Genomic DNA, 27049 nt, shown 5'->3' on the forward strand with positions numbered 1-27049 from the left:
CAGGAAAATAACTGACCTAATATTTTTATATTAAATCATTAATTCTAAATTCGATTGTTGCGAACTCCTGGATTTGATAAATATTAATATACCAACACGTAGAACTAGACAAAATACTCTATATTATTGTCACCCTTCTCAAACCAACTATCTTCGTCACTCACCTATACCGCGTATACACAGACTAGGAAACGAATGTTCCTCTCATAATACACAATTGAACATAACTCTGTCCAGTGGGAATGACAGTTCATCGAGGCCGGGTTCGATTTCTGGCAGGGTTGACGTGAAATATTGAGTGTGAAGGATTTTTGAACAGCAATATTTCGTTGTTCTTGGACTGGCACCTGCTGCATAAGACTGATCACCGTTCCTTCATGTAACAGTCGATCTGATCAATACAGTGCCTTACGCACCACTTATTGTGGAAAGATAGATGATGACATTTTTGGAAATTATAAAAAAATCGGATACCATTCTGTTGTAGTGGATGTAGGCCACCCCGAAGTGTCCCCGAATTGATCGTTAGCCTGGAATAAAAATAAATAAATTACATAACTTTATAAACCATCCTAAAAAATAATACTTTATAAACCATCTTTGTTCTCAACTACCGAACTGTTCAAAGAGTTCAATGTTTTAAGAGTGGAAGATATCCACGGAAAGTGTTGTATGCTCCAGGTGCATAAGGAGAGCCTCCCATCGGACCGTATTACGGGAAGGTTAAGAACAGGATGCCTCGCTCTACAGAGAATTGAAACTACCACGGCCAAACATCATTATACTTACATAGGACGGAAGCTTTTCAATAATTTACCACAAAATCTACGTCAAGAAATAAATTACGGAAAATTTAAGGATAAATTAAAGAAAAGCTTCTCGACATAATTAACATTAACTGTATTTTGAAAAAAGAGATGTATGTTTAATATGTACCCGTGTTTATAAATTTTGTGTTTTAATTTTATATTTTTTAGTGTTATATTTTCTCAATTTTTGAAATTGTTTAATTTTTTATTTATTTTATTATGCATTTTTTGTTTCTTTTTTATGTTATTTTGTAATCTTGCCAAGCACAAAAGCTAGACTCTTTTTTGGCAAGTTCAACCTTAAGTATTCCATTTGTTTTACTGAATGTATTGTTTATTTATGCTAATAAAAGTTTTTATTAAAAAAATATAAAAAAATAACATCGCGCTTATAACATTATTATTTACTTCCCATTAAATTTACATGTGATATAATATGACAAAAACAAAAAGCAGATATATTTGGGGTTAAACACAAGTATAAATATTGAACACAAGTATTAGTAACGAGAAAATGCCTAAAAATGCCATAAAAAATGGATAGTGGAGCTAGGTAGAAGTAAAATGGATTGTCTCATTCGCCCGAACCAATATTGAATCAACCGCTCCACAAGTGTATAGCTTATGTTAGGTTTTTGTTATTTTTATTGTGCGTTTTGTTAAATAAATAATATAGATGTAGATACCTACCTAGTTTTTAAAACAGTCTGAATATTTTGTTAATTATCACTGTTTATTAAGTTAGTCTTCTTTGTTTATCCTTAAATGTAAAAACATTTTTTTTTTATTTATTTATTATTTTTTTTTTGCACCACTACAGGCCAGTAGGCCCAATTACAGTGGTGAATTACATCACAGAACACCCAGGCTTGAGAAAAATTCATTTTGATTTTTGTGTTCTCACCAGGAATCGAACCCGGAACCTTCCGAGCGTGAGTCAAGCGTCTTGACCACTACACCACGGAGGCCGCCATTTAAAAAAAGTAAATTGTTAAGTGTCCTCGGCACGGTGAGGTCACATTATTTTTTATTATTGTTTATAGTTTATAAAAGTAAAATATAAATGAACTATCAACGATATTTTGAGTTTGTCCAAATTTTCAGAAAGAATCTGATTGAGATCCACAAAAAACAAAAAACAAATGCTGTTTGTAAACATTTAAAAACAAACTTTTTTATACACAAAAAAAAACAACATCTTTCTATTTTTTTGTCAATGCATTCTCCTCGAATTTAACCCTGGTAGATCGATGAATAAAACATATATGATCCTTACTTCTTTATTACATATTAGATTGAAGATTTTAATATCTACGAACACGAACAACGCAAAGACCTATATTTCTCTGATAACCGCACGTAAATCAGTTAAGCCGTTTAGGAGGCGTTTATTATATTTATTTTTATTAGGTAATTCAACAAAGATACATGCTAGAAAACATAAAATTTGAAAGCATTTGTCGATACAATTTTACATGCATATGCATATATCTTCAATTATAGAATTACACAAAATAGACTTATTAAAAAATATGTATTAAGTCATAATACATATTTTTTAATATTTTTTATACAGGATACAATGCAATAAAAAATAAGATGTACGTGTGTACTTATTGAATAAGATTTCTATTCGCAAAAGCTGAGAGAGTATCATGAAAAATGACAATTTTATGGTTTCGGCAGTATATATTATATTCCCGACACATGCGGGCCATGGGTGTGTGGTATGTAGCGTTATTTGAAAACAAAGGCAGTTTAAATATTTCCCGATGTCTGAGTGTTCTCAATCCCGCATTTATTTGTATTTTATTTAAGAGGTTAGTATCTACTTTGTAGTTTAAAATTTTATACAAAAAATTATTTCGAAAACAACGCGGCGTTTTATCAGATAATTAAAATGAAAAAGAGTAAGAGGTTGCTCGTAATTTGAATTTGAACGTGGCACATAGGAGTATTTCCAGGCGAAAAGCGGGCGAAAGTAAAAAATATTAAAATCGTTAATTACAAAAAATAACAATTTGATCATGAAGTCAACTAAAAACATGGCATGGAATCGTCCCCTACAACCCTCTCTCTTACCATCTCTGCATGCCACGTTAGTTGTAACCCGAGCGTTGTGGTGATCGTACATGCCGTCAGTTTTTATTTGTTATTCAGAGCGTTAAGCTAGGGTTTCCTAGGACAGCGGTGCCCGTATTTTAACGGCCGTAGTGAACGGTGATGCGGTGGATAACCGTCGTAACGGTGACTAGATTGTCTAAAATCTAAAATTGTCAAAGATTGCCAAAAAAATGCCTTAGTGAAATTTTTTTGATTCTGAGGCGTTCATTAAAAAAATGTTAGATACAATTTTACAAAAAAAATAGGCAGCTGTAACTTATAAAAAATATCGTTTAACAAAAAATGGCTTTCGAATTGTGTTTCATTGCCAACCGATAAATTATTTAAATTTGGCCGAACTACAAAAGATTTCTCGGAAATTTATGCGAAAGTAGAAAGCGACGAAAAACGAAAGATTTGAAGGAAAATGCTTCAACTGATGAATTGAGCTATACAACCATTATGAGTTAACAATCTGCCGGGCACAGTGAGGTTTCAAAACTGTTTAAAGACATCACAGCTACTCCAATACGGGGATCCGAGTATAAAAAAATATTTACTCTGCAAACCAAAAATTTGCACACAAACTCACCCCATCTGAAGCTTTAGGAATATTTGTAGAAATTGATTTGACCAAAAAACAATGAGAAATCATTCAAGGTACTAATAAATAAATATAAATGTTATTACTATTTTATTTTATTTTTACATCTGAGCATGTTTTTCATTCTTTATTTCAATTCCTTATTTTTAATTACGCTTAGAAATTTTCTTCATTTTTAATATTATTTCCATTTGTAAATACTCACTACAAACTACAAACTTTAAAATATCTTTTTTTCACTTAAATTTTAATTTTTAAACCACTTTCATTTATGTTTTTCTTTTTCCTTCTCTTTTTTATACTTTCATAATTAACCCTACATATAATTGCTTTATAATATGGAAACTTCACTGGTCCATTAGAATTAAGTCTTATTGTGTAAAATATTAAACTTTGTAACTGTACTGTATGTTTCCTGAATAAAATAAAATAAAAAAATAAAATAAGGGGTTTTTAAGGCACTCCCTGTAAAAAAACTAGAAGAACTTGAATTGCTTACGAAATGGGGTTGTGACGGATCCAAACAACAACAGTTTAAACAAAAAATCCAGAATAATACATACAGTGACGCTATTTTTTTCAAAGCTCACTAGTCTGCAAGACTCCAACCAATTGTTAATAACAAAAAAAACAGTAGTTTCGTAGAACTTTTGCTTTTCTACGGCAAAATAAATTTACTTTTGCCCGAATCAGCAGATGAAGATAGTGGAGAAGAAGATTCTGAAACTGAAAATTCAACAGATTCTGTTTTTTTTATTGATTGTAAGTCAAAATTTCTAATTCATATTTTAGTTAGGTATCTTGTATGCTCGTATAAATTATTATAATTAATTGTGCTTTTGAAATAAATACCAAAATTAAACTTCAAAATTACATATTTTTTGTTTACTTAAATTATGGAACCCGGGTACATAATTAACCCTTGAAAGTATGTTGTATTTGTGTTTAGTTAAGAGAATGAATATAAAACAATTTTTTTTTATTTTTTAAACATAATATGCCATAAAACCTCAATAAATCATTTCGCGCACTTTTTGACTGGTAATACTCCTCTGTGGCGTGGGTTAGAAATTTGGAACTTATACAAAAGGTACTTTAAGAACTTTTTTTAAACCGATTCTATTGAATGCGTTCAGTGACATCACACGCTCAGAGGGATTATATAATATATGAAGATATATTTTTAGACTAGTTCAATTACACGTTTCATGCAAATACACACATTGCCATACAGAAAATTAGATTTCACTCTATGGACAATTGAACATAACTCTGTTAACTTCGCGTTGTCATTTAAGCCCAGGATTCAATTCCTGGCAGAATCGTTTCATTGTTCTTGGACTGGCACCTGAACCATAAGACTGAATGCAGCAGCATTCGGTTTACCAATGCAGTGCCCTAAGAAAGAAAGTATGGAACGGAAAGATATATGGTGTCATTATTAAAAATTATAGTAAAATCAGCTTACTCTTGCAAGGATGCTGAAACGAAAACGACCCCCTGGAGTATCCCCGAATGGAATTAAAGCCTGAAATAAAAATAAATAAATTACATAACGTCGCGATTATTGTTTTGTTATTTACTGCCTATATATTTTACGTATATATATTTTTTCTATATATTTTTATTTAAGAAGGTAAAACATGAACAGAAAATATAAAAGGAAAAATAATGAAACCCACTTAACCGCGAAACCGGCTTGTCAGCAGGTTCCTTATTTTTCCTTTATAAAGAGAAACGTTAAAGAAATTATATAAATTCAAAAAGTAATATAAAAATAATTAAGAACTAAAAGCATACGTATTTCTACACAAAATTTATTAACAAAAAATTAAATAGATGACTGTTAACATAAAATAATAATCAATATAAAGCCCTGTTACATATTAGCCATTAAATTATTTTTTTCTTAAAAGTTTTGTCAATATTTTCTTTTATGACCAGCTTAGGAATCGTATTAAAAAATTTAGTAATTGTATAATAAAGTGTTCTTTGGCCATACTTGTTTACAAACCTCGGTACTGACAAGCTTTTACGTTGTGCTAGCTTTGCATTATGTGTATGTAAATACTTGTTCTGGTAATTACTATCAAATCGGTATCTAGTAACAAATTTGAGCCATAGAAAAGCATTTACAGACAGGCACCCTTGCTTTTTAAAAAGTTCGGGTACCTCTTCCTTATCAATTCTAGCTGATCTGTTAATTAATTTAGGAGCCGAGTTTTGTAAAAAAATTTTTTTTTAAATGTTGGTTTTACAAGAAAGGCCCCAAATGGTAATACCGTACCTAATAATTGATTCTGCTAATGATTGATACATAAGTCTTAATGTTTTTGTTGGTACAGAATATTTTATTCTAAACATGCTGCCTATAACTGTCCTTAATATTTTACACAGTTTGGTAATATGTTTATCCCATTAAAAAAATAAATTAATAGTAATGCCCGAATACACATATTCATTAACTTCACCAATGAGGAACTTCAGCCCTACGGGAAATTGGATACGAAAAATGTTTTCTTACGCGTGGTAAAAATTAGAGCATTAAATTGTTCTTCAAAGTTTCTTGAAAATGTACAGAAAAAATAATAAAAAATATTTTGATAAAAACGCACTACTTTAAATGACGTCACTGGTTCATGTGAATCAACCTATGATCTGAGAGCTATGGAAGATTTCCGGTCTGCTTGTCGCTTCTGGACCAATAGGAAGAACTGAATGAGAATAAGCGGAAATGAACCTCTGACGTCACACGCGGAGTTATTACAGAAATACAAAACTTTAAAAAATCGTAGCGCCGATAATACGATATGTAAAAATTAAAAAAAAAAAATTGACTTAGTTTAACAGTCTATAACAAATAAAAAATTTGAAAAAAACCACTGAACTTCCTCATTATTTTACAGTTACATAATATGACAATACCATTATGAAGACAGTTAAAACTATGAGATACTATATTCATTTGATTTAGTACTGGTACATGAGGGGATCTGACATGCATAATTATGACAAAAACAATGAAGCAGAGATATTTGGGAAATAAATATTGAACACAGTATAATTATTAATAATATCTGTATTTATTTATTTATTTAACTTTTTGTACATAATGTTATTTGTACATTGGCGAGCTTATAAGTTACAGAACATATTCAATAGAGAAAAAAGATTAAAAAGCTAAATAAACGTATTTGTTATGAATTACCTTAAATCAAAACTATTACTCAATGGGAAAAAGGAAAAAAAGAAGAAAAAGGAAAAGAGGAGAGATTAAGGAAGAGAAAAGAGATGTTTCTTCGGACGTGATTTAAACAGAGATAATGTAGTAACATATTTGATGATGAATGGGAGATGATTCCACAGTCGAGCCGCATGGACACTATATGAGTTAGAGAATAAAGAGGAATTGTGGATGGGTATTAAGAGAGTGCCTTGAGAATTAGAACGAAGAGGTAAACCATGAACTGATAAGCGTTGAAATTTTCCACGCAGGTATATAGGAGCTATATCTGTACCTCAGAGGCAGACGGATCAAATCCAGAATTTAATGTAATGACATTTCGATTTTCGTATCCAGTTTATGATCATGTCCATTGATTTTGAAAAAATGTAAGTCTTATAATGAAAGAACCAATGTATTAAGATACTGAAAATACAAATGAATGCTATAAATGATTAGAAATCACTTAGAGAAAGTAGATTCTTTGGGCTTTGGTTGAACATTTAACGTTTGGATTTGCATCTGCCAGCCTTTGAGGTACAGATACAACATTTTCATTCGATGTCAAAATCAGTTTTCTGCTACTCCTTGATGATGTGGTTGACTTTAGGTTAGTGGGTTAGCTTCCCGATAATCGGAAATGTATCGTAACACTTTATCATTGGTTGATTTCGGAGAACAAGAGACGTTTAAAGTAGTTCATTTTTATGAAAATCACTTTTTATTATATTTTCATACATTTTCGAGAAGCTTCGCAGTACAACTTAACGCTCTAATTTTTAATGCGCGTAAGAAAACATTTCCTTCTTCTAATTTCCCGTAGTACTGAACTTTCTCAATGTGGAATCATCTCCCACCTACTATCAAAGATGTTTCTTCAGTTGCTCTGTTTAAATCACGCCTGAAGAAACATCTCCTTTCTCTTCCTTGACCTCTCCTCTTTTCCTTTTCCCATTGAAGAGTAGTATCGATATTAATTATTTATGTACACATATCGGCGGTTCTATTTTTGATTCTTTAAATATGTTTTATCTCCGTTCGTGTCAAAAGTAATATTACTAAATAATGCATTTTATTTCATTAGTTGCTTTGAAGAAATTGCCGTTTGGAAAAAGCACGCCAAGGAAAAAATAATGTATGAACAAAATAACAAAAATAAATAATTGAAGGACAGTGGAAAATAAATCCATCGGGTGGGGATGATATGATGATGATGTTTGAAAATATTACCTGGCGCTTATTCCTGATTTCAACCGAACCTCTCATTTCATCCAGATTTTCTTTTATTGTCAAACTTTGTACAAAGACAGCACCCAAAATTAAAATCAGCAAAAACTTCATTTTGAAAAAATCAATACTAATAATTTTAACGAACTCTAACGGTCCAAAGACAGAAATCGAATGCATTTAAGTTGTTTTATTTTTTCTTATATACGTTCAATTTTGATTGATTACTCAGTTTATCTCAACAAATATTATAATAATTATCTATATGTGGGTTTTTCTCAAGAGGGATTCCTTATATCTGTTTACTGTGCACATGAATAATATTAATTAATTATTTAAGATAGCACTTTGACATGTGTTTTCCCCAATACAGCTGTGTAATAGGTATTCAGGAACCATTTCATGAAGGGATTTGAATACTGTCCAGCAAAGTTATGATTTATTCTCTCTGGGCTTTGTTTTGAGAATATTTTTTTACTCCCATAATAAGCCTTGCCGCTTTAAATACAGATTAAAATTTAGTGGTCTGGTGTTTTGCGAGATTTGCATATATTCCATTTCAGTAATCTGGGAGCAAAACGACATGGACTTTCACAAGAGCTTTGATTGTGTCTATCGGAATATTTCTCCGTACGGACTCGAATTCGATATTATCAATCGATTCGATAAATTCGATATTATCAATCAATAAATAAGAACTAAATATTAACAAATGCAAAATAATGTCATTTCATAGAACAAAACAACCAATTTCGTTAGAAAACTCCAAAATTGATGTAGTCAAGTCCATCAGAGATTTAGGAGTTGTTTTGGACTATAAACTGACATACAACGAGCATATAGATAATACAGTAAATAAATCACTGAAATTACTTGGCTTCATTAACAGAATATCCTCTGATTTTACTCATGTCCGTACAATCAAAACTCTTTATTGCTCAACTGTTCGCCCTCTTCTAGAATATGCCTCCGTGGTCTGGTCTCCATTCTATGTCAATCGCATAAATCACATTGAATCAGTCCAACATCGCTTGCTTCGAAAAATAGCGTGGATGCTCAGACTAGAGAGAGATAATGATTCTAAGGCTGAAATAGAGTCAATGTTAAATATTTCTTGCCTACAAAAACGTAGAACTAACATTGACTCCATATATATGTTTGGCATACTAAATGGTATAATCGATGTTCCATCATTACTGGGACAAGTAAAATTCAATATTCCGACTCGTAGATTGAGAAACAATGAAGTACTATTCATCGATCAGCATAGAACAAACTATGGCCTAAATTCTCCAATGACCCGTCTTTGTCGTACTGTTAACTCAAGACAAGATCTGGACTTTTTTGGTTTAGGTTTACAACGATTTAAACGAGCACTAAATAATAGTTCAGATCTTGTCTCGATGTCCCTTATGTTTGTCAATGCTTCTTTTTTTTAAAAAAAATGTTTTAAACTATTCTTTTATTGTAATATTTAAACCTTATAAATTGTATACATGGACAATGTCCGTTAATAAATAAATAAAATAAGTGTGTAGCTCAATTTAAGTACCTAATAATAAAGATTAAGTTATATATGAATAAAGATTGAGTTAAAGAAATAAAATTGAGTTAAAAATAAGAAACTATTTTATTAAGGAAACAAATTGGAAATGAAACTTAATTTTAATGGAACAGTAAAGTTTTCATATTATTATTTTATTTTATTTACTCTATAAAGGCAACAGAATACATCACAACAAATATATCAAAACGACAGTTAAAGATAATAATTATTAGGTATAAAATGTCATTTTAGTTGTATCCAATTAGAGCCTAAATGTGTTACTAATAGGAATGTCGAAACCGTAAAAAAAGTGTGTGGATGTGAGAGAATCATAAAAAAAATGTAAGTGGAGATGATTGCAGTGTAAAATTTCTTCAGAATATTATTTTTAAAAGATGTTGCAGAGTCTAGGAAGATGTCAAAGCATCTATATGATTGTACAAGGTCAGGGTAATAGGTAAATGTATTGCTGCGTTTGTATTGTATTTAGGTATGTAAAAAAGTTTGATGTGTCTGGATCTGCCTAGGTGAGATATTTGAATGAATCGAGCAGAGTAGGTCTGGGCAATCAATTTGGCCATGAAGTATTTTGTGTATAAATAAAAGATTCGCGAGTGCATGCCGTTTTTTTAAAGTCGGAAGTAGGTTTTACGTATTATTGTTGCCGTATTTGAAGTTGAGATATTTTACGAATTATCAGTATTATATTCACGTTAAAGTATCATTTTTATCCAAAAGTTCTTCTTATTCCGACTCCAACATTTGTCTGCGGGAAAGCTTCTCCAGGGCCAATGTTTCTCGAGTGACCTCCATTGACGAACACATCAGTATTTTTGTCTGGGTGGTAGAAATTGTACCGACCCTCTACGCCAATCTAAATAATTCATATTATTAGTGTTTATTTATTATATCATTATATCATGAGCTAGCCAAGGCTGCTACAGTCAAAAAAGTGAGGCCGAACTTTGATGAAGTCCCAATTGGCCATGTAAGGTGGTCCCTTTCAAAAGATAAATTAAATGAGTGGAGGAAAAATTATGAAGAAAAAACTGCCAATAAGTGGATCAAGCAACTTTTGAAAAGCACAGACGAGGCCAAAACATTTTGGAAGCATGAAACGCCTACATATGAATTAACTCAGGCTCTCTCGGGACATGGATGCATGAGGGAATATCTGCATCGCTTTGGGCTGCGAGACGACAGTTGCTGTCCATGTGATGGCATCACTGAGCAGACTGTGGAACATCTTCTTGTATACTGTCCAATGTTTGATAGGCCGAGGTGGGAGCTTGAATGCAAAATAAACACTCGGATTGCTGCGACTAATAACCTAGCTGAGCTCCTGAACTGTAATGATACACGAAGAGACTGTTCGATTCATTACAGGGACGATCAAGCAGGCTAAGTTATTCAATGGTGGTATCTAGCTCCTTTTGTTTTTTGTGTCCAAGTTTTACGATTTTTTATTTTTTATTATTTGTCAATGTAATATTTCTAGAATTATTTTGTTTATTCTGATTCTGCTTTATTTTTACAATTGTAAGTCTACGGTGAAAAATGTTGAAGTCAACGGAATATAATTTAAAGATAAATGTATTCGATAAAACCTTGCACATAACAAAAGCTAGGTACAAATAATTTGCAACTACAAAAAAATTTAAAAAAAAATTATATCATTCATATAGTGTAGAAGGGTTTTGGCAGATTTGATATTGTTGCACAAATTAATAATACAGTCCAAGAACTCTGATAACTTCCCATTGTAATCGGGGGATGTTGTTCTAACCCCTTTCTAAAACAATCAAAATACAACTAAACAAATTAACAACAATACTTTAAGAAAAAGGTGGTTACATTAAAAAGGGGCGCGAGAGATATTAATAGTTTCGATTGAAAAACTGGGCTCTATTCGATCACGTGAAAGTTAGCCATTTTGTTTGTTTACATGGGAGCTCACGTTAAAAAACACAGACATAAGTTCAATTACATATTGCATGCAAATATGCACATTTTCATACAGAAAAATCGATTTTACTGTCAAGACAACTGAACAGAACTCCGTTAACTTTTCATTGTTATCGAGGCCTAGGGTTCGATTGAAATATTGATTTTAAAGGTTTTAATAAATTGAACTGTCTTATTTCATTGTACTTGGACTGACAGCTGAAGCATAGGGCTGATCACCGTACCTTCATGTAACAGATAATCGGACGTTAACCGAATGCAGCAGCATTCGGTTTACAAATGCAGTGCCCTTTGCCCCACTGGGTGCGGAAAGATAAACGATGACATTTTTAGAAATTATCAAAAAATCAGCTTACTCTTGTGTCACGTGGTTGATCAAAGTTGTGTACTGCAGATGCAGAAGCTCCCACTTTAGGAGTGTCGTAATTTCCCTGGAGCCCGAGACTTGAACCACCCCCTAGGAAGTTCCCGGAAAATGGGGATTTAGGTGCCGGTAAATTGAAATTGGGGGGATTGTAATTAATCTGAAAGAAAAAATAAAAATTGCGCAACATCTCGATTATTATTATTTTAGAACTAACTATGGTTTTCATTCCCCTATGCCGAGAATTCTTAGGTCGGCCAACAAACATACCAGTCTTGATTTCTTTGATAACAAGTTGTCTTCTTTCAAACGATCACTGAATCAAATTCAATTATAAACAACTCTCTTCCGCTTCCACTCCCACCAAGTCTACTATATACCATTGCGTCTTTCTACATTCCTTTATAATAATTTTCTATGTACAAAAATGTCCTAAAAAGGGCCCATTGGGCGTATGAATAAATAAATAAATTATTTCGTTTTTATTTACTGCCTATATAATTTACAATATATAATACAATAATAATAGGAAGGAAGGAATCGTGTGTTAGAAATACCACATTGTAAAACGAGGCTTGCACAGAGACATGCATATTTTATAGGCCCAAAAATTTTTCATTATTTTTGCTGATAATATTTCATTGATCCCAAGCTTTCAAAATTTTCCTTCTTTTAAAAAACACGCACTATCCTGGATTCAAACTGCAGATATGAACTCTTTTTTTCTATGATATATTTTGTTGCCCTTCAATAATAAGGAATTTTTGTATGTGTTTTCAAATATTTTTTTATTTCCTTTTTTAATTACTATAAAAAAAGTACCATATAATCTTTTACAAAATATTTTATTTTCTCTTTCTTAACCTACACAAAAATATTATAACTGTTTTACAAAAATGTTATTATTTATTATAGGAGCAAAAATTCATTAACATTTTCTTGTACACCCACGAATAGGCTATGCCTTTGTGGGATTTTTGGTTTACTATTTTTACTATTAATTTATATTTCCTTGTTATGTAATTATGCTTTATTTTTTGACTACTCTGTTCTACCTCTTATGTTTATTGTAAAAAATACAAAAAGTAGAGATATTTGGGGTTGAACACAAGTATAATTATTGGTAATAAAACACCCTTATTCGATGTCAAAGCGGTTTTCTGCTACATTTTGATAACGCACTTGGCTTTAAATTGGTGGATTGGCTTCCCGGTAACCGGAAATGTATCATAACACGATATAATTAGTTGATTTTGGAGAACTAGTGACGTCGTTTCAAAGTAGTTCATTTTTGTCATAATCTTTTTTATTAATTTTTCCTACATTTTCGAGAAACTTCGCATTAAAATTAAATGGTCTAATTTTTACCGTGCGTAAGACAACATTTTTATATCCAATTTCCCGTAACACTGAACTTCCTCAATGTGGAATCATCTCCCACCCACTATCAAAGATGTTTCTACAGTTGTTGCTCTGTTTAAATTACGCATTAATAAATAATGTATAAACAAAAAAAAGACGGACAGAGAAAAATAAATGAGTAATTTTTATAACTGTCATATTTTTTTTATCTTAATTTAATATTCGATTATAAATATGATTTATGCAAAGTTCAAAGTTGTCGTTTGATACGAGTAAAAACGCTATTTTATTATAAATCATTAGATTCTATGAAGAAAAAAAAAGTAATTTGAAATAAAATAAAAAAACATGTATTTATATACTTAACCTGTGGGTATTAAGATTCTGTGCTGTAACTCGCCACTGTAATATTGGGCCTTATGCCCTGTTGTGGTGTAAAATTAACTTTTATTTATACAAGTAAACTCAAACAATAAAATGTTAAAAAAAGGTAAAACGCAAAATTAAGAAATTCAGATTAGAATTGAATCGGGTTGTGGTCTTGTGGCTAGTGTCTCGGACTCACGGATCAAATGTCCGTGGTTCGAATCCCACTTTACCCCAACTCGATTCCAATTTTCTTAGAGTGAGTTATAAACAACTCGTTAAAAATGGCCCTTAAAATTAAACATTTGTTTAAATCATAAGAAGGTAAGTATTAATTTTTTATATTAAAATAAAAAATAGTAATAAAAATGTGAATTTACAATAAGTTTTTTATGACATCAAAGTAAGATTATGTTTTCTTATAATTCAGTGCCCTATGCACCATACGGTGAAAAGGGAACTAAAAAAGTACACTTGCCGCGTATTTCAGTTATTTGTTATATTATTGCATTAAGGCAGAGCTCTAGCCAGTGGAGGTGGTATAAAACAAAGTAATTTTAAAACAGTTATTCTTTTGAAACAACTAAAACAGTTTCACGAAAGATTGAACTGTTATTTAAAAACTTTTGTTTTTTTTTTAAATTCTAGAGACCGTTTTTAAACTGTTACTGCAATGAAAAACTAGTCAGGATATTATTAAACTGTTTATAAAAATAACAGATTTAAAGTGCGTGGGAAATACCCTGCTTCACCCCCATGAAGACAAAAAAATAGCTTGGGTGCTGTTTTTTAAATAACAGATTAAAGCATCGTGGTTTGTTACATGTAACAGTTTTATTAACTCTTGTGACACTGTTCAAGTAGTTGCTTGTGCTATATTGTTGTCTAAGTTGATTTAAACTGTTATTTAAAAACCGTTTAATTTGTGAAACTACGACTGTAACTGCTATTAAATCAAATAAATGACGAAAGAATGATCAAACAGATATACAACGCGATAATTAATGGTACTGTGGGACGAAGACGACCATAAAAGACTTGGCATGATCAGATAAACCAAAATCTCATGTCTGGTCATGTCAAAAGCAGACACAACCGAAGGGCATGTATGACAAGATGTGTGAATGTAAAAGAAGCTAGAAATTTATGTCAGGATAGACCTGTGTAGCTGTCCGTCCTGTCTGCCTACTGGCGTAGTGGTTACAGTAGTAGTAGTACCTGGACACCTGAAGCGTACCACAAATCACCTTACCATAATGAAACAAACGATTGAGATGCACAGTATTTGGTGCACCAATGCGATGTCCTATGCACCATCGGGTGGGGATGGTAAGATGATGATGTTTAAAAATATTACCTGGCGCTTATTCCTGATTTGGGCCGAATCTCTCATTTCATCCAGATTTTCTTTTATTGTCAAGCTTTGTACGAAGACAGCACCGAAAATGAACATCAGTAAAAACTTCATTTTGATAAAATCAAAACTAATAATTATAACGAACTGTAACGGTCCAAAGACAGAAATCGAATGATTCAAAGCTGGTATATTTTCCTTATATACGTTCAATTTTGATTGATTACTCAGTTTATCTCAACAAATATTATAATAATTATCTATATGTGGGTTTTTCTCAAGAGGGATTCCTTATATCTGTTTACTGTGCACATGAATAATATTAATTAATTATTTAAGATAGCACTTTGACATAATGATAAATAACATGATAAATAAATAAATAAATAAAAATAAAGACAGAAATCGAATGATTCAAAGCTGGTATATTTTCCTTATATAAAGATAAATTGCTAATTATTATTCAGTTCATCTCAACACCTATTGTAATAATCGTGTATATGTGGGTTTTCCTCGAGGGGATTCCTTAAATCTGTTTACTGCGCATAATAATAAGATAAATTTGTTTTTTAAAGCCAACCATTTGCTACTAACGACCTGTTTGTATTCAACAAAAAGGCCTTATCAATACTTTAAATTTTATAAGTAAAAAATGGAATTATTTTTTAAAAAGCTGCGAAGATTAGTCAGCCTAGTTTCGGTTTCTGCCCGTTTTGGTCAGTAAAAAGAGTTTCATCCGCGGTTCCAGTTTCGGCCGAAAATTGGCCGAAACTTCGATTTAGCCGATACCTGCGGTCGAGATGTGTCGGATTCATATGGCTACTGATTCGGCGTGACCCGTGATTTGTTGACTATTTGCTGACTATACTATTTTCGTCCGCGGTTTCGGTTTCGCGCAAAATTCGGCCAAAACATGAACATGGCTGAAACTTCGGCTTGGCTGAAACTTCACATTGGCTGAAACCTGCGGTCGAGATGTGTCGGATTGCGTTCGGCTGTACTCGGGTGCATCATATGGCTACTGATTCGGCGTGACTCGTGATTTGTTGACTATTTGTTGATTTGTTTGGCCGTACTCAGGCGAAAAATCAACACCATTTAAATAATTAGTTATTGTTCAACATAAATAAAAACTACACCAATTTTTTGATTTTTTAAACTATAGTTAGTAGTTCTAAGATATTAAATATTTATGTTTTTGTAATTCTTTTTTAGTTATGTCTAAAATATAAAAACATATAAAAAATATTGGTTTAATTAAATTGAATTTTAAATAAATTGGAAGCACTTTCAATAAAGAAACACGGAATCTAAATTTTCTGAGTAAAAAAGAGACCGATGTAATGGTTTTGTCCTATTCCCACCCGAATGTTGCGTTTTTTTAAATGCAGAAAGATGGATAATCTTCATTTAAGTCGTTTTATAATCTTAACTCATTTAAGCTTGTTTTGTTTTTATATCTAAACTTTTATGCAATCAAATGTCCAAATATTTAATTAATAAGATGGTGTTAAATAATGGGTTAAAATATGGGCAGAATGGTGAATGTTACACAGTGTGTAAAGTGGCCACTTAAACCAACCATTGACAGGTCATAAGCCCTGTAGATGCCTAGACTTCTACATTACCTTCTCTTAAATGTTCTTCATCTCTGTTGTAATATGTAAACAACTCCCCAGGGAGTTGAATCCAGTCCTTGTCTACAAAAATTTGGACAAACTCAAAATATCGTTGATTAATTAAAATGTTAGACCACAATGTTTATGTTTCAAACATAAAAAACATTAGTACTTTTGAATAAATTAATAATTTAAAACAAAATACGTGTGTGCATAAAGAAAAATTGCATGCATTGCAATAACATATTCAATGAAATTTAGTTTTCTTGCAAATGTTCGGGTTGATTGGCCAGATTAAAAAATATAAAGGACCGGAGTTGGTCCGCGAGGCGTAGATTGCTGACCCCTGAATTAGATCATTAGATGACGCACTTCATGAGATAACAGCGGGGTTCCCTGTCGATAGTGACCTGGTGGATTTTTTTTAAGCTGGCGCGTGCGCTATACTTACACGTACGCATTGTGTAGTATCAGTGAATAAGCCCGTGGTATGACATCGCACGGCATACGCATTATTTTATTTTATTTTATTAACATAAACGGCAAATCTGCACTTTACAAACATTTATAATACTAAGATATTTGGCTTAATATATATATTTTTTGAAAACATAAATTTCCTTATACCCAAGATTTATAAAAAAAATAAACCTAAAAATAATGTAAGATTTATATTTTAAAAAATAACCTAAAAGTTATACAGCATATTCAGTAGAAAGTTTAAATAATTCAATTCAATTCATTTATTTTAAATACAACATATACATTACAAACATATATTCAATACGTACATATTATAAAAAAGAAAAAAAATACACAAAAGAGACTCATGTCAAAGTAGTAGGAGAATCCTGCTCCGGAAAACCCCTTCGGATACATGGAACAGATCAATATCCAGAGTGATGTTGCTCAGCATAGCGGTAGCCCCTCCAACAGGCATAACCATCGGCAGGTTGGTCCTGAATATCGGAATATGAAACAATTTATGCTGACGCTGTGTTAGGTTATTATTGGGAACATACAAACCAATGCTCATCATAATCTCAGAATTATCGATCATACCGCGCAACAATCGATAAAAATGTGTAGTCAAATACACATTCTTTCTAGTCTCTAAACTGTTGTAGCCAAGCATACCCTGGAGAAACTCGGTCGGGTAGAGCCGAGGATAATACCCGCACTCTCTCATGTAGAGATATCTCGGAAACTTCTTTTGGATTTTCTCCATCATAAGAGAGTACTTCAGTTCATGTGGCCCCCAAATCATCTAGCCACTCTCGAGTCTACTTCGCACCGAGGAGTTGTAAAGAGTTCTCAGTACGCGGGTATTTTCGAAAACCCTGGCAGTACGCAGAACAAATCCTAACATCTTCAATGCATTACCACTGATTGTCTCTATGTGTTCATTAAATGTCAGGGTGCTCACAAATCTAACGCCCAGATCCTTAATATTCGATGTTCGTATCAGATTCTGGTCATTCATTTTGTAGCGAAACATTAGGAAACATTAAACCTAAGTTTGTTTCGCCTTCCCCATTCAGATATATTAGATATATCCGCTTGGAGAAGACGAAAATCGTCAGAAGTTGTCACCTTTAGGAATAGTTTTAAGTCATCCGCAAACAACAGAAAACGCGAGTACGCAATAATACAACATTATACAGTAACACAAAAAGATAATCATAAGTACTGTTTCATACAGCTGGGCAAAGTAAACAAAAAACTGTATATATTATGAAATGCACGAATAAATAAATATAATTACCATTCACCATCTTTGAAAAAGTTCAAAAGGTTTTTTCTTTAGGAACAATACCCTACACTTAATATATCAGATACGTGGGAATAACTATTGCCGAGTTCATGAAGTCTGTTTAATACGCCATTACAAGTATACACTGTCCGTGAATTGTTGCTACAAAACGGTGGCACCTGTCTAGTCATTCTTCCAGGCACCCTGAAGTTGATGAGAGATAATGGTTCAGGGCAATCTCGTATTGAATTTACAATTTTGAATAAATTTAAAAGGTCTATAATTATTTTTCTTCTATGAAAATAATATCTGTCTCTCTCGCGCTCAGACGCGCTTATGAGCGTGACATAGACAACTATTGCTTTATTAGTTGCTAATGATATGGTAATACAATATACACAGGATGCTTCTGCGTTCGTCTGAATTTCACTGCGATTCTTAATAGTAAAAATATAACAATATGGACGAGTAAAATGTTATGGATTAAAAACACTTTGCATATTAAATATACATTGGTAGATATTTTTTTTTTCATTAACAGTATTATTAATTTATTGAGTCACAAGTCCCAAATCCATGGGATCGGATATAATATATTTGCCACGTCTTCCATGTTGATTTTTATTCTCACTACTAGCGTGATCGGATTATGTAAATATGCATTTAGCACAAAACAAACTGACAGATCTAATTATTATCGGTTAACTTAAACATTATGTTTTTCAAGAGGAAGATAAAAAAACCGTACTATTATATTTTTGGGGTTTATAGTCCATAATCGATGACACACACATGCCAAAACATTTCACCTGAAATAGAACAATGACTGATGAAGCGGTGTCATCATTTTCCATAGAATATAACAATCCACTACAACAAATTATGCAACTCTAACAGTATTGCACAGAAAGACGAGAGCATCGATCTGCAGTACATTTACAGCGTCCCCACCATCAAGATATGAATTACAAAGGAACGTGGCTTATAAAGAGACCACAGGGCATGGTAACGCCTAGCAGTTCAGTTTAACGTAATCATACAGTTCCAACACGTAGTTCAAGTTATCAATTTATTATCTCCAAATTTAAATACTTAATTACTTTTTAAAAACATTAAATGTAATAAATAAATAAATAGATAAACAAATATGTTACGGATGTCCAAACGGAAAGCGGCCCTTGTAAGGACCGCCACTGCGTTAGGCTAAGTGTTTAGAATTAGGGATCTCGGTATGTGTTAGAAATGAGCTGTCCCTCCAATAAAGACTAGTATTTGTCCCTTTCGGGGGTTGCCTTTTCCGTACCGAGACACTTAGAATAGGCATTTAGTTTGTAAATTAGTTTAAAGTATATTTTTGAATGTCCATTGTTTCGCGCTGCGTTGCCGCCGCAAGAATGCCCTGAGAGCTGGAGGGGGTAGTGCCTATATACGTGGAGGGAGGGAGACAGATAGTGCGGGCGTGCGGCCTTCTCTATCGCTCTCTCTCTCTCCGCGTGGCATACGACGGCTAGGCCCGCTCGGCGGGGTGAATGGTGGGGCACGTAGCGCGAACGGTATATAACATGTACAATTGAAAATAAACGACAATATCCCAGACATCACCTCCCTCACCTCAGACATCCTTCCAACAATCATCGCCGGCAACTTCAACTCAAAACATAAATCATGGAACAGCCGGCGCAACAACACAAACGGCATCTCCCTTAGACAATACCTGGACAGACACGACAAACTCGACGTCATCGCCCCGGCTGAACCCACCTTCTTTCACTCCGCTGGCTACCCACTCGACGTATTAAACATTGCAATCACATCCAACTTCAACCATTCACACTCCATTTTCACCACCAACGAACTCAATTCCGACCACAATCATGTTTTCCTTATATTAGATGACCTTACCAACTCCATCTCACCCAAACATTTATCAAAAATAAATTGGACCAAAGTAAAAAACTCCCTTCTCAACAAATTTGCCCTCCCCTCCTCAATAACAAACAGTGATGAACTAGACCTTCAAATCGACAAATTCAACTTCATCATCACTGATGCCATATCTGAAGCTTCTGCCACCATTCCTTCCCCTTACAACAATCACCTTCAACTTCCTCCCCATATTAATAAACTGATCTTATCCAAAAATAAATCAGAAAGAAAATGGCAAAAATCTCGAGACCCCAGCGACAAAAACCTCACCAACCATCTTCAGAGTAAGGTTAGAGCGGCTCTCTTAGAATTTAGAAATAAATTCTGGAGAGATAAACTCGGCAGCGTCAATCCTCAAAACGGCACCCTTTGGAAAATCTCTAAAACTCTACGAAACCCCACCCCCCCAAATAACCCTATTCACGCCCCAGCCGGCCTCCTCTTTGAGGACACAGACAAAGCCGAAGCCTTCGATGATAGTCTCGAACTCCAATTCAGCCCGAACAACTCTAACATCAACATCCCTTTCATAGAAAAAATAAATAAGAAAATCAACTCAGTCCCCAGATCCCCTCAAAAAAACAATACCCTCTTTGCCACACCGGCTGAAATCTTAAAAATTATCCGAAACCGCCCAAACAGAAAAGCTCCGGGACCCGATGGAATCCCCAATATCGCCCTAAAATCTCTCCCCTTTAAAGGTGTTCTTCACCTGACATACCTCATCAACTACGCCTTCAGACTTCAGTACTTTCCGAAAATTTGGAAAGACGCTAATGTAGTTCTTTTCCCCAAACCGGGAAAAGACCCAAAATTCTGTGACAACTACAGACTGAACTATAACTGAACCCCTTAATCTCCGACCTATATCCATAATTTACCCAACCCCTCCCGTCCCCTGATATACGGAGAAAAGAGGATATTTATTTTTTTTTAAATACGTTTTTGATTTTTTAAATTAAAAAAGTATTAAAAAAAAAAAAAAAACTTCTTTCTTTTATAATATTTTTTAAAAAGATAACCAAATAAGTAAATAAAAAATATATATATTTACCAGCCCACCATCAAAAGACCTATGAGGCACCCCGTATATCGGAGACAATACAACCCATCCCAAAGCCATGACTCACCATAGACTATGGAGGTGTGAGGGCAGCCCTCGGAACTCCATTTCGTCACTTAAAGATACTATAAACGACACTTCTTCTCTGACGTTTGGCTTTTACTCATCTCTACTCGCTGCTCCTCGACCCGGCTTTCTACTCGATTCTACTTCACTTCGCTTGACACCTTCGCTTCACCCTGGACTTGGATTTTGGACTTCTCTCCCTACGGATTCCTGACCACGGCAAACCGGCATCTTCAACCTGAAGTAAGAGGCCCTTCTGAGGACATCCCCGGCCCTGACGAGTTAACAAGATCGCCTAGTCTCTGCTGCCTTACAGCCAGTAGATCGGGACGTGTGCGTTAGTGACTGCAGCGGAACCACAACACGACGCCGGTAGCGCGTTAGCTAAAAAATAAATAAATTTAAAAAAAAATATATATATATATATATAAATAAATAAATATGCCAGGTCAAAACAGAGACTTGATAAATCCTTATGGGTGAGTTAATAATAAGGTGATATTATTGTGATGTCGGCTTCGTAGTGTAGTGGTAAGCGTGCTTGCCTACCGTGCAATGGTAGGCATGGTTTGAATCCCGACATGCCTGACAAAAAATATTTATTTAAAATGCATTTTTACACAAGAATATTTCAAAGTTCATGGACTGGCACATGACGCGAAAGACTGACCATCTTACCTTCATGTGATAAAAATGATCTAGATACGCTACGATTGGTTTACCAATGCAGTGTTATGCACCATAAGTTGCGAAAAGGGAATGATGATGACGATATTAATCTCTCTCATATTTCTTCGATAATTTGTCGGCAAATATTGATCAGTTTTGTATCGTCGCATTGTAATCTAAGGCCCGATGCATTTATCGTTTCCCGCCAAAGTGCACGTCGCCATTTTGATCCCAGCTACACGCGTTCTTAGTTTAAATTTAAATGTTTCCCCGCTATTTTATAATCCAACGATGTTATTTTAATAATGGCGCGCTGTTCAGATTAACCCAGCGACGTGGCAATTATTGCTGTTTATAATTTATTTAATTAGCATGCTAAGTTTATTGATATTAGCATGCGAAACACCACTGCAATGCGAAATAAATGTTTGAAATTATTTTTTTTATATATATATCTAAAGCTTTTTAGACAAGCACGGAATTTTAATAAATTAAGCATTTTGAAAAGATAGTTTGAGTTTCAACAGAGATGAAGAAAGTCTAGGGAATTACAAGGATTACGATCCGTAAATAGCTTGTTTAAAGTTACCCTTTTATAAACTGTGTGACGTTCTTTTAGTTAAAAAACATAGTCAGAATGCTTTTATTATGATTATGTATCAAGTTTGCATTACTTTGTTCAGTTCAGTTCCGAAAATAGTCATTTGTTAAAGTATATATTACAATATTTTCTGTTTGCAAACAAACATGCAATTTTTTTTTTTTTTTTCATAATTTCATCAGTGCATGTTTGTTCATCAGTGCATGTGCTTATTAAAATGTATGTCGTATTGGTTTTATATGTTTGTGCTGATGGTGTATAGTGGGTTTTTACATGTTGGTTTAATTGGTGTCCTGACGAAGAGACGGGTACATCTTGAAACCGGTAGGCATAGAGAAGTCGGTAAGTAATTATATACAAATATTTAATATTTTCAATTTTATTCATTCATATACATGTACATTGCAAAATGGAATATCTGAATTCATACATTTATAAATAATTAAAATAATAATGTAAAATTAGGTATGTATAAAAATAACACATAAGTATACATAATATCCAGAGTTAACATGTTAAAAAAGAAAGAGAATCTTGTAACGAAAAACTTCCTCAGAGACGTGAAAAATGTCAATGTCCAAAGTAATATTGTTCAATATAGAGGTGGTCCTTCCAACAGGCATAACCATTGGCAGGTTGGTCCTGTATATTGGAATGTGAAACAGTCTATGCTGACGCTGTCTAAGGTAATTATCCAGAACATGAAAGATAATGTTCCGCATAATTTCAGGGTTGTCAATAATACCGCGCAACAATCGAAAGAAATGCGTAGTTAAATAGTCATTCCTTCTGGTCTTCAAACCGCTGTAACCAAACATACCCAAAGAGTTCTTTGGGGTAAAGCCATGGATAATATCCGCACTCCCTCATGTAGAGAAACCGAAGAAATTTCTTCTGAAACCTCTCCACCATAAGAGAGTACTTCAACTCACTCGGTCCCCAAATCATCGAGCCGCTCTCGAGTCTACTTCGCACCAACAACAAACAAAATAACATTTAGTAATCTTTAATTGTTTTCCTTTTTCAGTATTTTTACCTGAGAGTAGCCATCGAGTCGAAGACACTCGTCCAGGGCTCTGGTTCTATTTAACACAGAACCCTGTATTCTTTTTTTCCCTGAAAACACAGAAACACGTGTAAGAACCTAGTAAGTTTTTTTTTAAATTGATGTTTAAATATTAAGTAAAGTGGCTACTTATACCAGCCTGTAAATGTTCAGACATCCATATTTTCTTCGTTAAATGTTCTCCATCTCCGTTGTAATATATTGATAGTTATATTTTTTGTATTCTTCATCCTCACGGACAAAGAAAATTCTGTTTTCAAATTGCATAAATTAAAAAATTGTGACCTGTGATATTTTGCAATTATCAATCTGAATTTAGCACCGGTGTTTGCTACTGCAAAATTATTGTGAATTAAATGCTAATGCTAATGATTCCACTACTAGATTCTGCATCCAATCACTTTAAAGTGATCTTGCGGTGTCGTCCGACAACACCTAAAGCTTACTTCACTTGGGTAAGCAATATTTTAATAATAACATGCAACCTGATACCTCACAATATTAATTTAAATATAAATTACGATAAACGCCCACGGCTAATCCCCCCCTGTGCCCGTGAACCAAATCACCCTGTGTTTTCAAATATGGAAAAGAACGATAAAATATTTCAAATTTGACATCTGTCATCGGAAAACACCCAGAACGTCCTAGCGACGAAATTTTGACGTTTTAAACTATTTTAAAACATGAGTCAAGTGTTCTTTTTTACTTTGTTTAATACTAAAACAAAAATACATTTTAATTCGTGGTCATAAAACATAAAAAAACATTTTGTTCCAGGATTATTCCAATTTCATGTTTTCAGCTATTTTACATATTATTTATTAATAACGTTTAAATTGTTTAATAAAAGAAAATTTTTTTACCAGCGATTACCTTTTTCAATTGACGTGTATTAAAATTAATTACAGTGGTTTTTAATTAAATTAAAATAACCAGAGAGTGTTACAAAATCAACGAATATTTTATTAGAGAAAAATAATTAGCAACATAAAAATTGATACTATTTTTAATCCAACTATTATCGTAAAAACATTTTACCTTTAAGATACCAATTTACATTTGAATACATTATTTTATTTTATTATTATTAGAATACCTATTTTTTAATTATCTTATTCAAAATTTAACATCAAACGTTTAGAAAATAGTTACACATTAAAAAAAATTATTAACATTTTTTTTCGTTTACATTTGGTACATTTTTATTACATAATAATATATAACTTGACAACTTTACATGTAAAAAAAAAATCCAAATGGGCATAGCCTGTGCGTGGGTTTAGTAGATCTAAAATACGTAAATCTATGGTGTAAATGCATAATATATAAAAATAATAAAAAAACACAGTAAAAATTTAATTTTACATTCAGGTTGTTTTTTTTTTTTAATTTGAGTAATAGCAAAGAGTAAAGAAATAAAAAATATAAAGAATATTTAATTTAAGTTAATAATTAAATTAGGAAAAAATACGAGAGCAAATTAAAAGTTCATCAGGAAAAGAAAACATTGACATTTATAATATCAAGTAATTAACTTAATTAATCAAGGATCACATTAAATTCAAGCTGAAATTAAAAATTTGGATATATAAACCAACTTATTTCTGTACTTTCAAGATTTTTTTAAAAACATATGTTTTAATTTTGTTATTCTTTTTTATTACAACATTTTATGTATATTCTTTCGGTTAACATATCAAAAACTTGACTTTATTTGATTTATCAGTCTTATGATTATGTTATATTATTATTTAATAAAATTTTGAATGTTCTTGAGTTAACATGTAATCCTACACCAAGCAGAAAAGTTGTCTCTTTTTGGTGTGGTATTTAGTTTCGTTTTTTTATGTTTATCTTAGATGTAATACTTATATTAAATATGTATCTATTTAAAAAACGTTTTCTATAAATAAAAATAAATAAAAAATCGAAGTGTCGCGTCGTTTGCAATTAATTGTTACCAAGCGAATTCAATATTACAAAATATATTTCAAACATAAATTTTTATTCGTTTCATGTTTTATTTTTCGCTGTACATTTCATTATGAAATAATTTATAGTATTTTAAAAGCACCCAAATTAAATAACAAGGAAATGTTATATTATTTTACTAAATGGTTATATCAAGTGAAAAAATATGCGTGGTTCACATAAAATCCAAAAATCCATAAATAATCCACAAAAATACTTCAAACAAACAAACAAAAAAACCATCACGCCGTTTCCCCGTAGGGGTAGGCAGAGAGGATAGAACGCCATAACACTCTATCTTGGCATACAGACCTCGCTTCCTCTACATTCATACATCTTCTCATGCACGCACGTCGATTATTCCTACCTTTGACATGTCCATCTTATTATTTAAGTATTTGATGGACTTGGTCATGCCATGTCTTTCTCGGTCTTCCTCGTTTTCTGCATCCATTACCATTTGCATCGTAGATCCTTTTAGCCGTTCTTTCGCTGTCCATTCGCTCTACATGTCCAAACCAACGCAGCACCCCTTTCTTGATTCTGTCAATAATGCATGTCTTAGCCTTACACACTTCACGGATCTCGACATTTGTGCACCTATCATACATCGTTTTACCACACATTCGCCTGAGGGATCGCATTTCGACAGCATTCAACCTACTTTCATCATTATTTTTCCAATTCCATACTTCTTTCCCATACATTAGAGTTGGCACTAGAACTCCGTTGTGAACTGCTAGTTTAGCCTCCTGCGATAAACATTTGTTTGCCAAAGTAGATTTTAGTGCACCGTTCACCCTGTTCCCGGCACTCACCCTCCTTTCAATATCTTTCTCGGCCTTTCCGTCCCTAGTACACATACTTCCTAGGTACACAAATTCTTCTACCTGATTCAGAATATCTTCGTTCACGCTGATCTCACATTTAGTTATATTTTCATCCCTTTCAAAAACCATCACTTTCGATTTATCAACATTCATAAGCAAATCGCTTGCAAACATCGCAGACTTTTGATACCAAGAATTGAAGGTCTTCTTTGCTGGTAGCAAAAAGCTCGGCATCATCCGCATACAGAAGACAGTAAAAAAAAATACTTCTGATGTGATTATTCGCCGGCGAAAATAATTCTCGGAACTGTGAAAGTGATTTTTCTTCATTTGAGAAGCCGAATTATTTTCTACAAGTGACAATCGTAAAAGCTTACGACATGAGCGCTAGTTCCATTGACGTTTAGTTTCGAATGTCTCGTGAAGAAACATCTCCTTTCTCTTATTACTTAATCTCTCTATTCCTCTCTCTTTATGCCCCTTTTCCCTTTGAGAATTAATTTTAATATTTGGCTGATTTAAATAGAGCCATTTTTATGGAAAATCACCGCCCTTACGA

The 27049-nt window shown here is 33.0% G+C and overlaps 1 protein-coding gene across 1 annotated transcript; it reads right to left on the reverse strand.

Annotated features, from left to right (window-relative positions):
- Positions 1-9577: 9577 nt before the first annotated feature.
- LOC148271297 (uncharacterized) lies at positions 9578-15191 on the reverse strand. The gene is made up of 3 exons (XM_088241558.1): positions 14927-15191; positions 11834-12001; positions 9578-10386 (listed from the first exon to the last, which is right to left on the reverse strand). Exons 1-3 carry the CDS (start codon positions 15035-15037, stop codon positions 10240-10242), a joined length of 426 nt encoding a protein of 141 aa, XP_088097684.1. The 5' UTR covers positions 15038-15191; the 3' UTR covers positions 9578-10239.
- Positions 15192-27049: the final 11858 nt, after the last annotated feature.

The sequence above is a fragment of the Micrasema longulum genome, unplaced genomic scaffold (assembly GCF_059751315.1).
Source record: "Micrasema longulum isolate JH-2025_06_02 unplaced genomic scaffold, ASM5975131v1 h1tg002962l, whole genome shotgun sequence".
NCBI lineage: Eukaryota > Metazoa > Arthropoda > Insecta > Trichoptera > Brachycentridae > Micrasema > Micrasema longulum.

Coding starts and splice junctions, on each gene's coding strand:
- LOC148271297 (XM_088241558.1), bottom strand. CDS start 15,037: ATGAAGTTTTTACTGATGTTCATTTTCGGTGCTGTCTTCGTACAAAGC. Junction 12,002..14,926: donor AAATCAGGAATAAGCGCCAG/GTAATATTTTTA, acceptor TTTTTCTTTCAG/ATTAATTACAATCCCCCCAA. Junction 10,387..11,833: donor ATCAACCACGTGACACAAGA/GTAAGCTGATTT, acceptor TGAATTATTTAG/ATTGGCGTAGAGGGTCGGTA.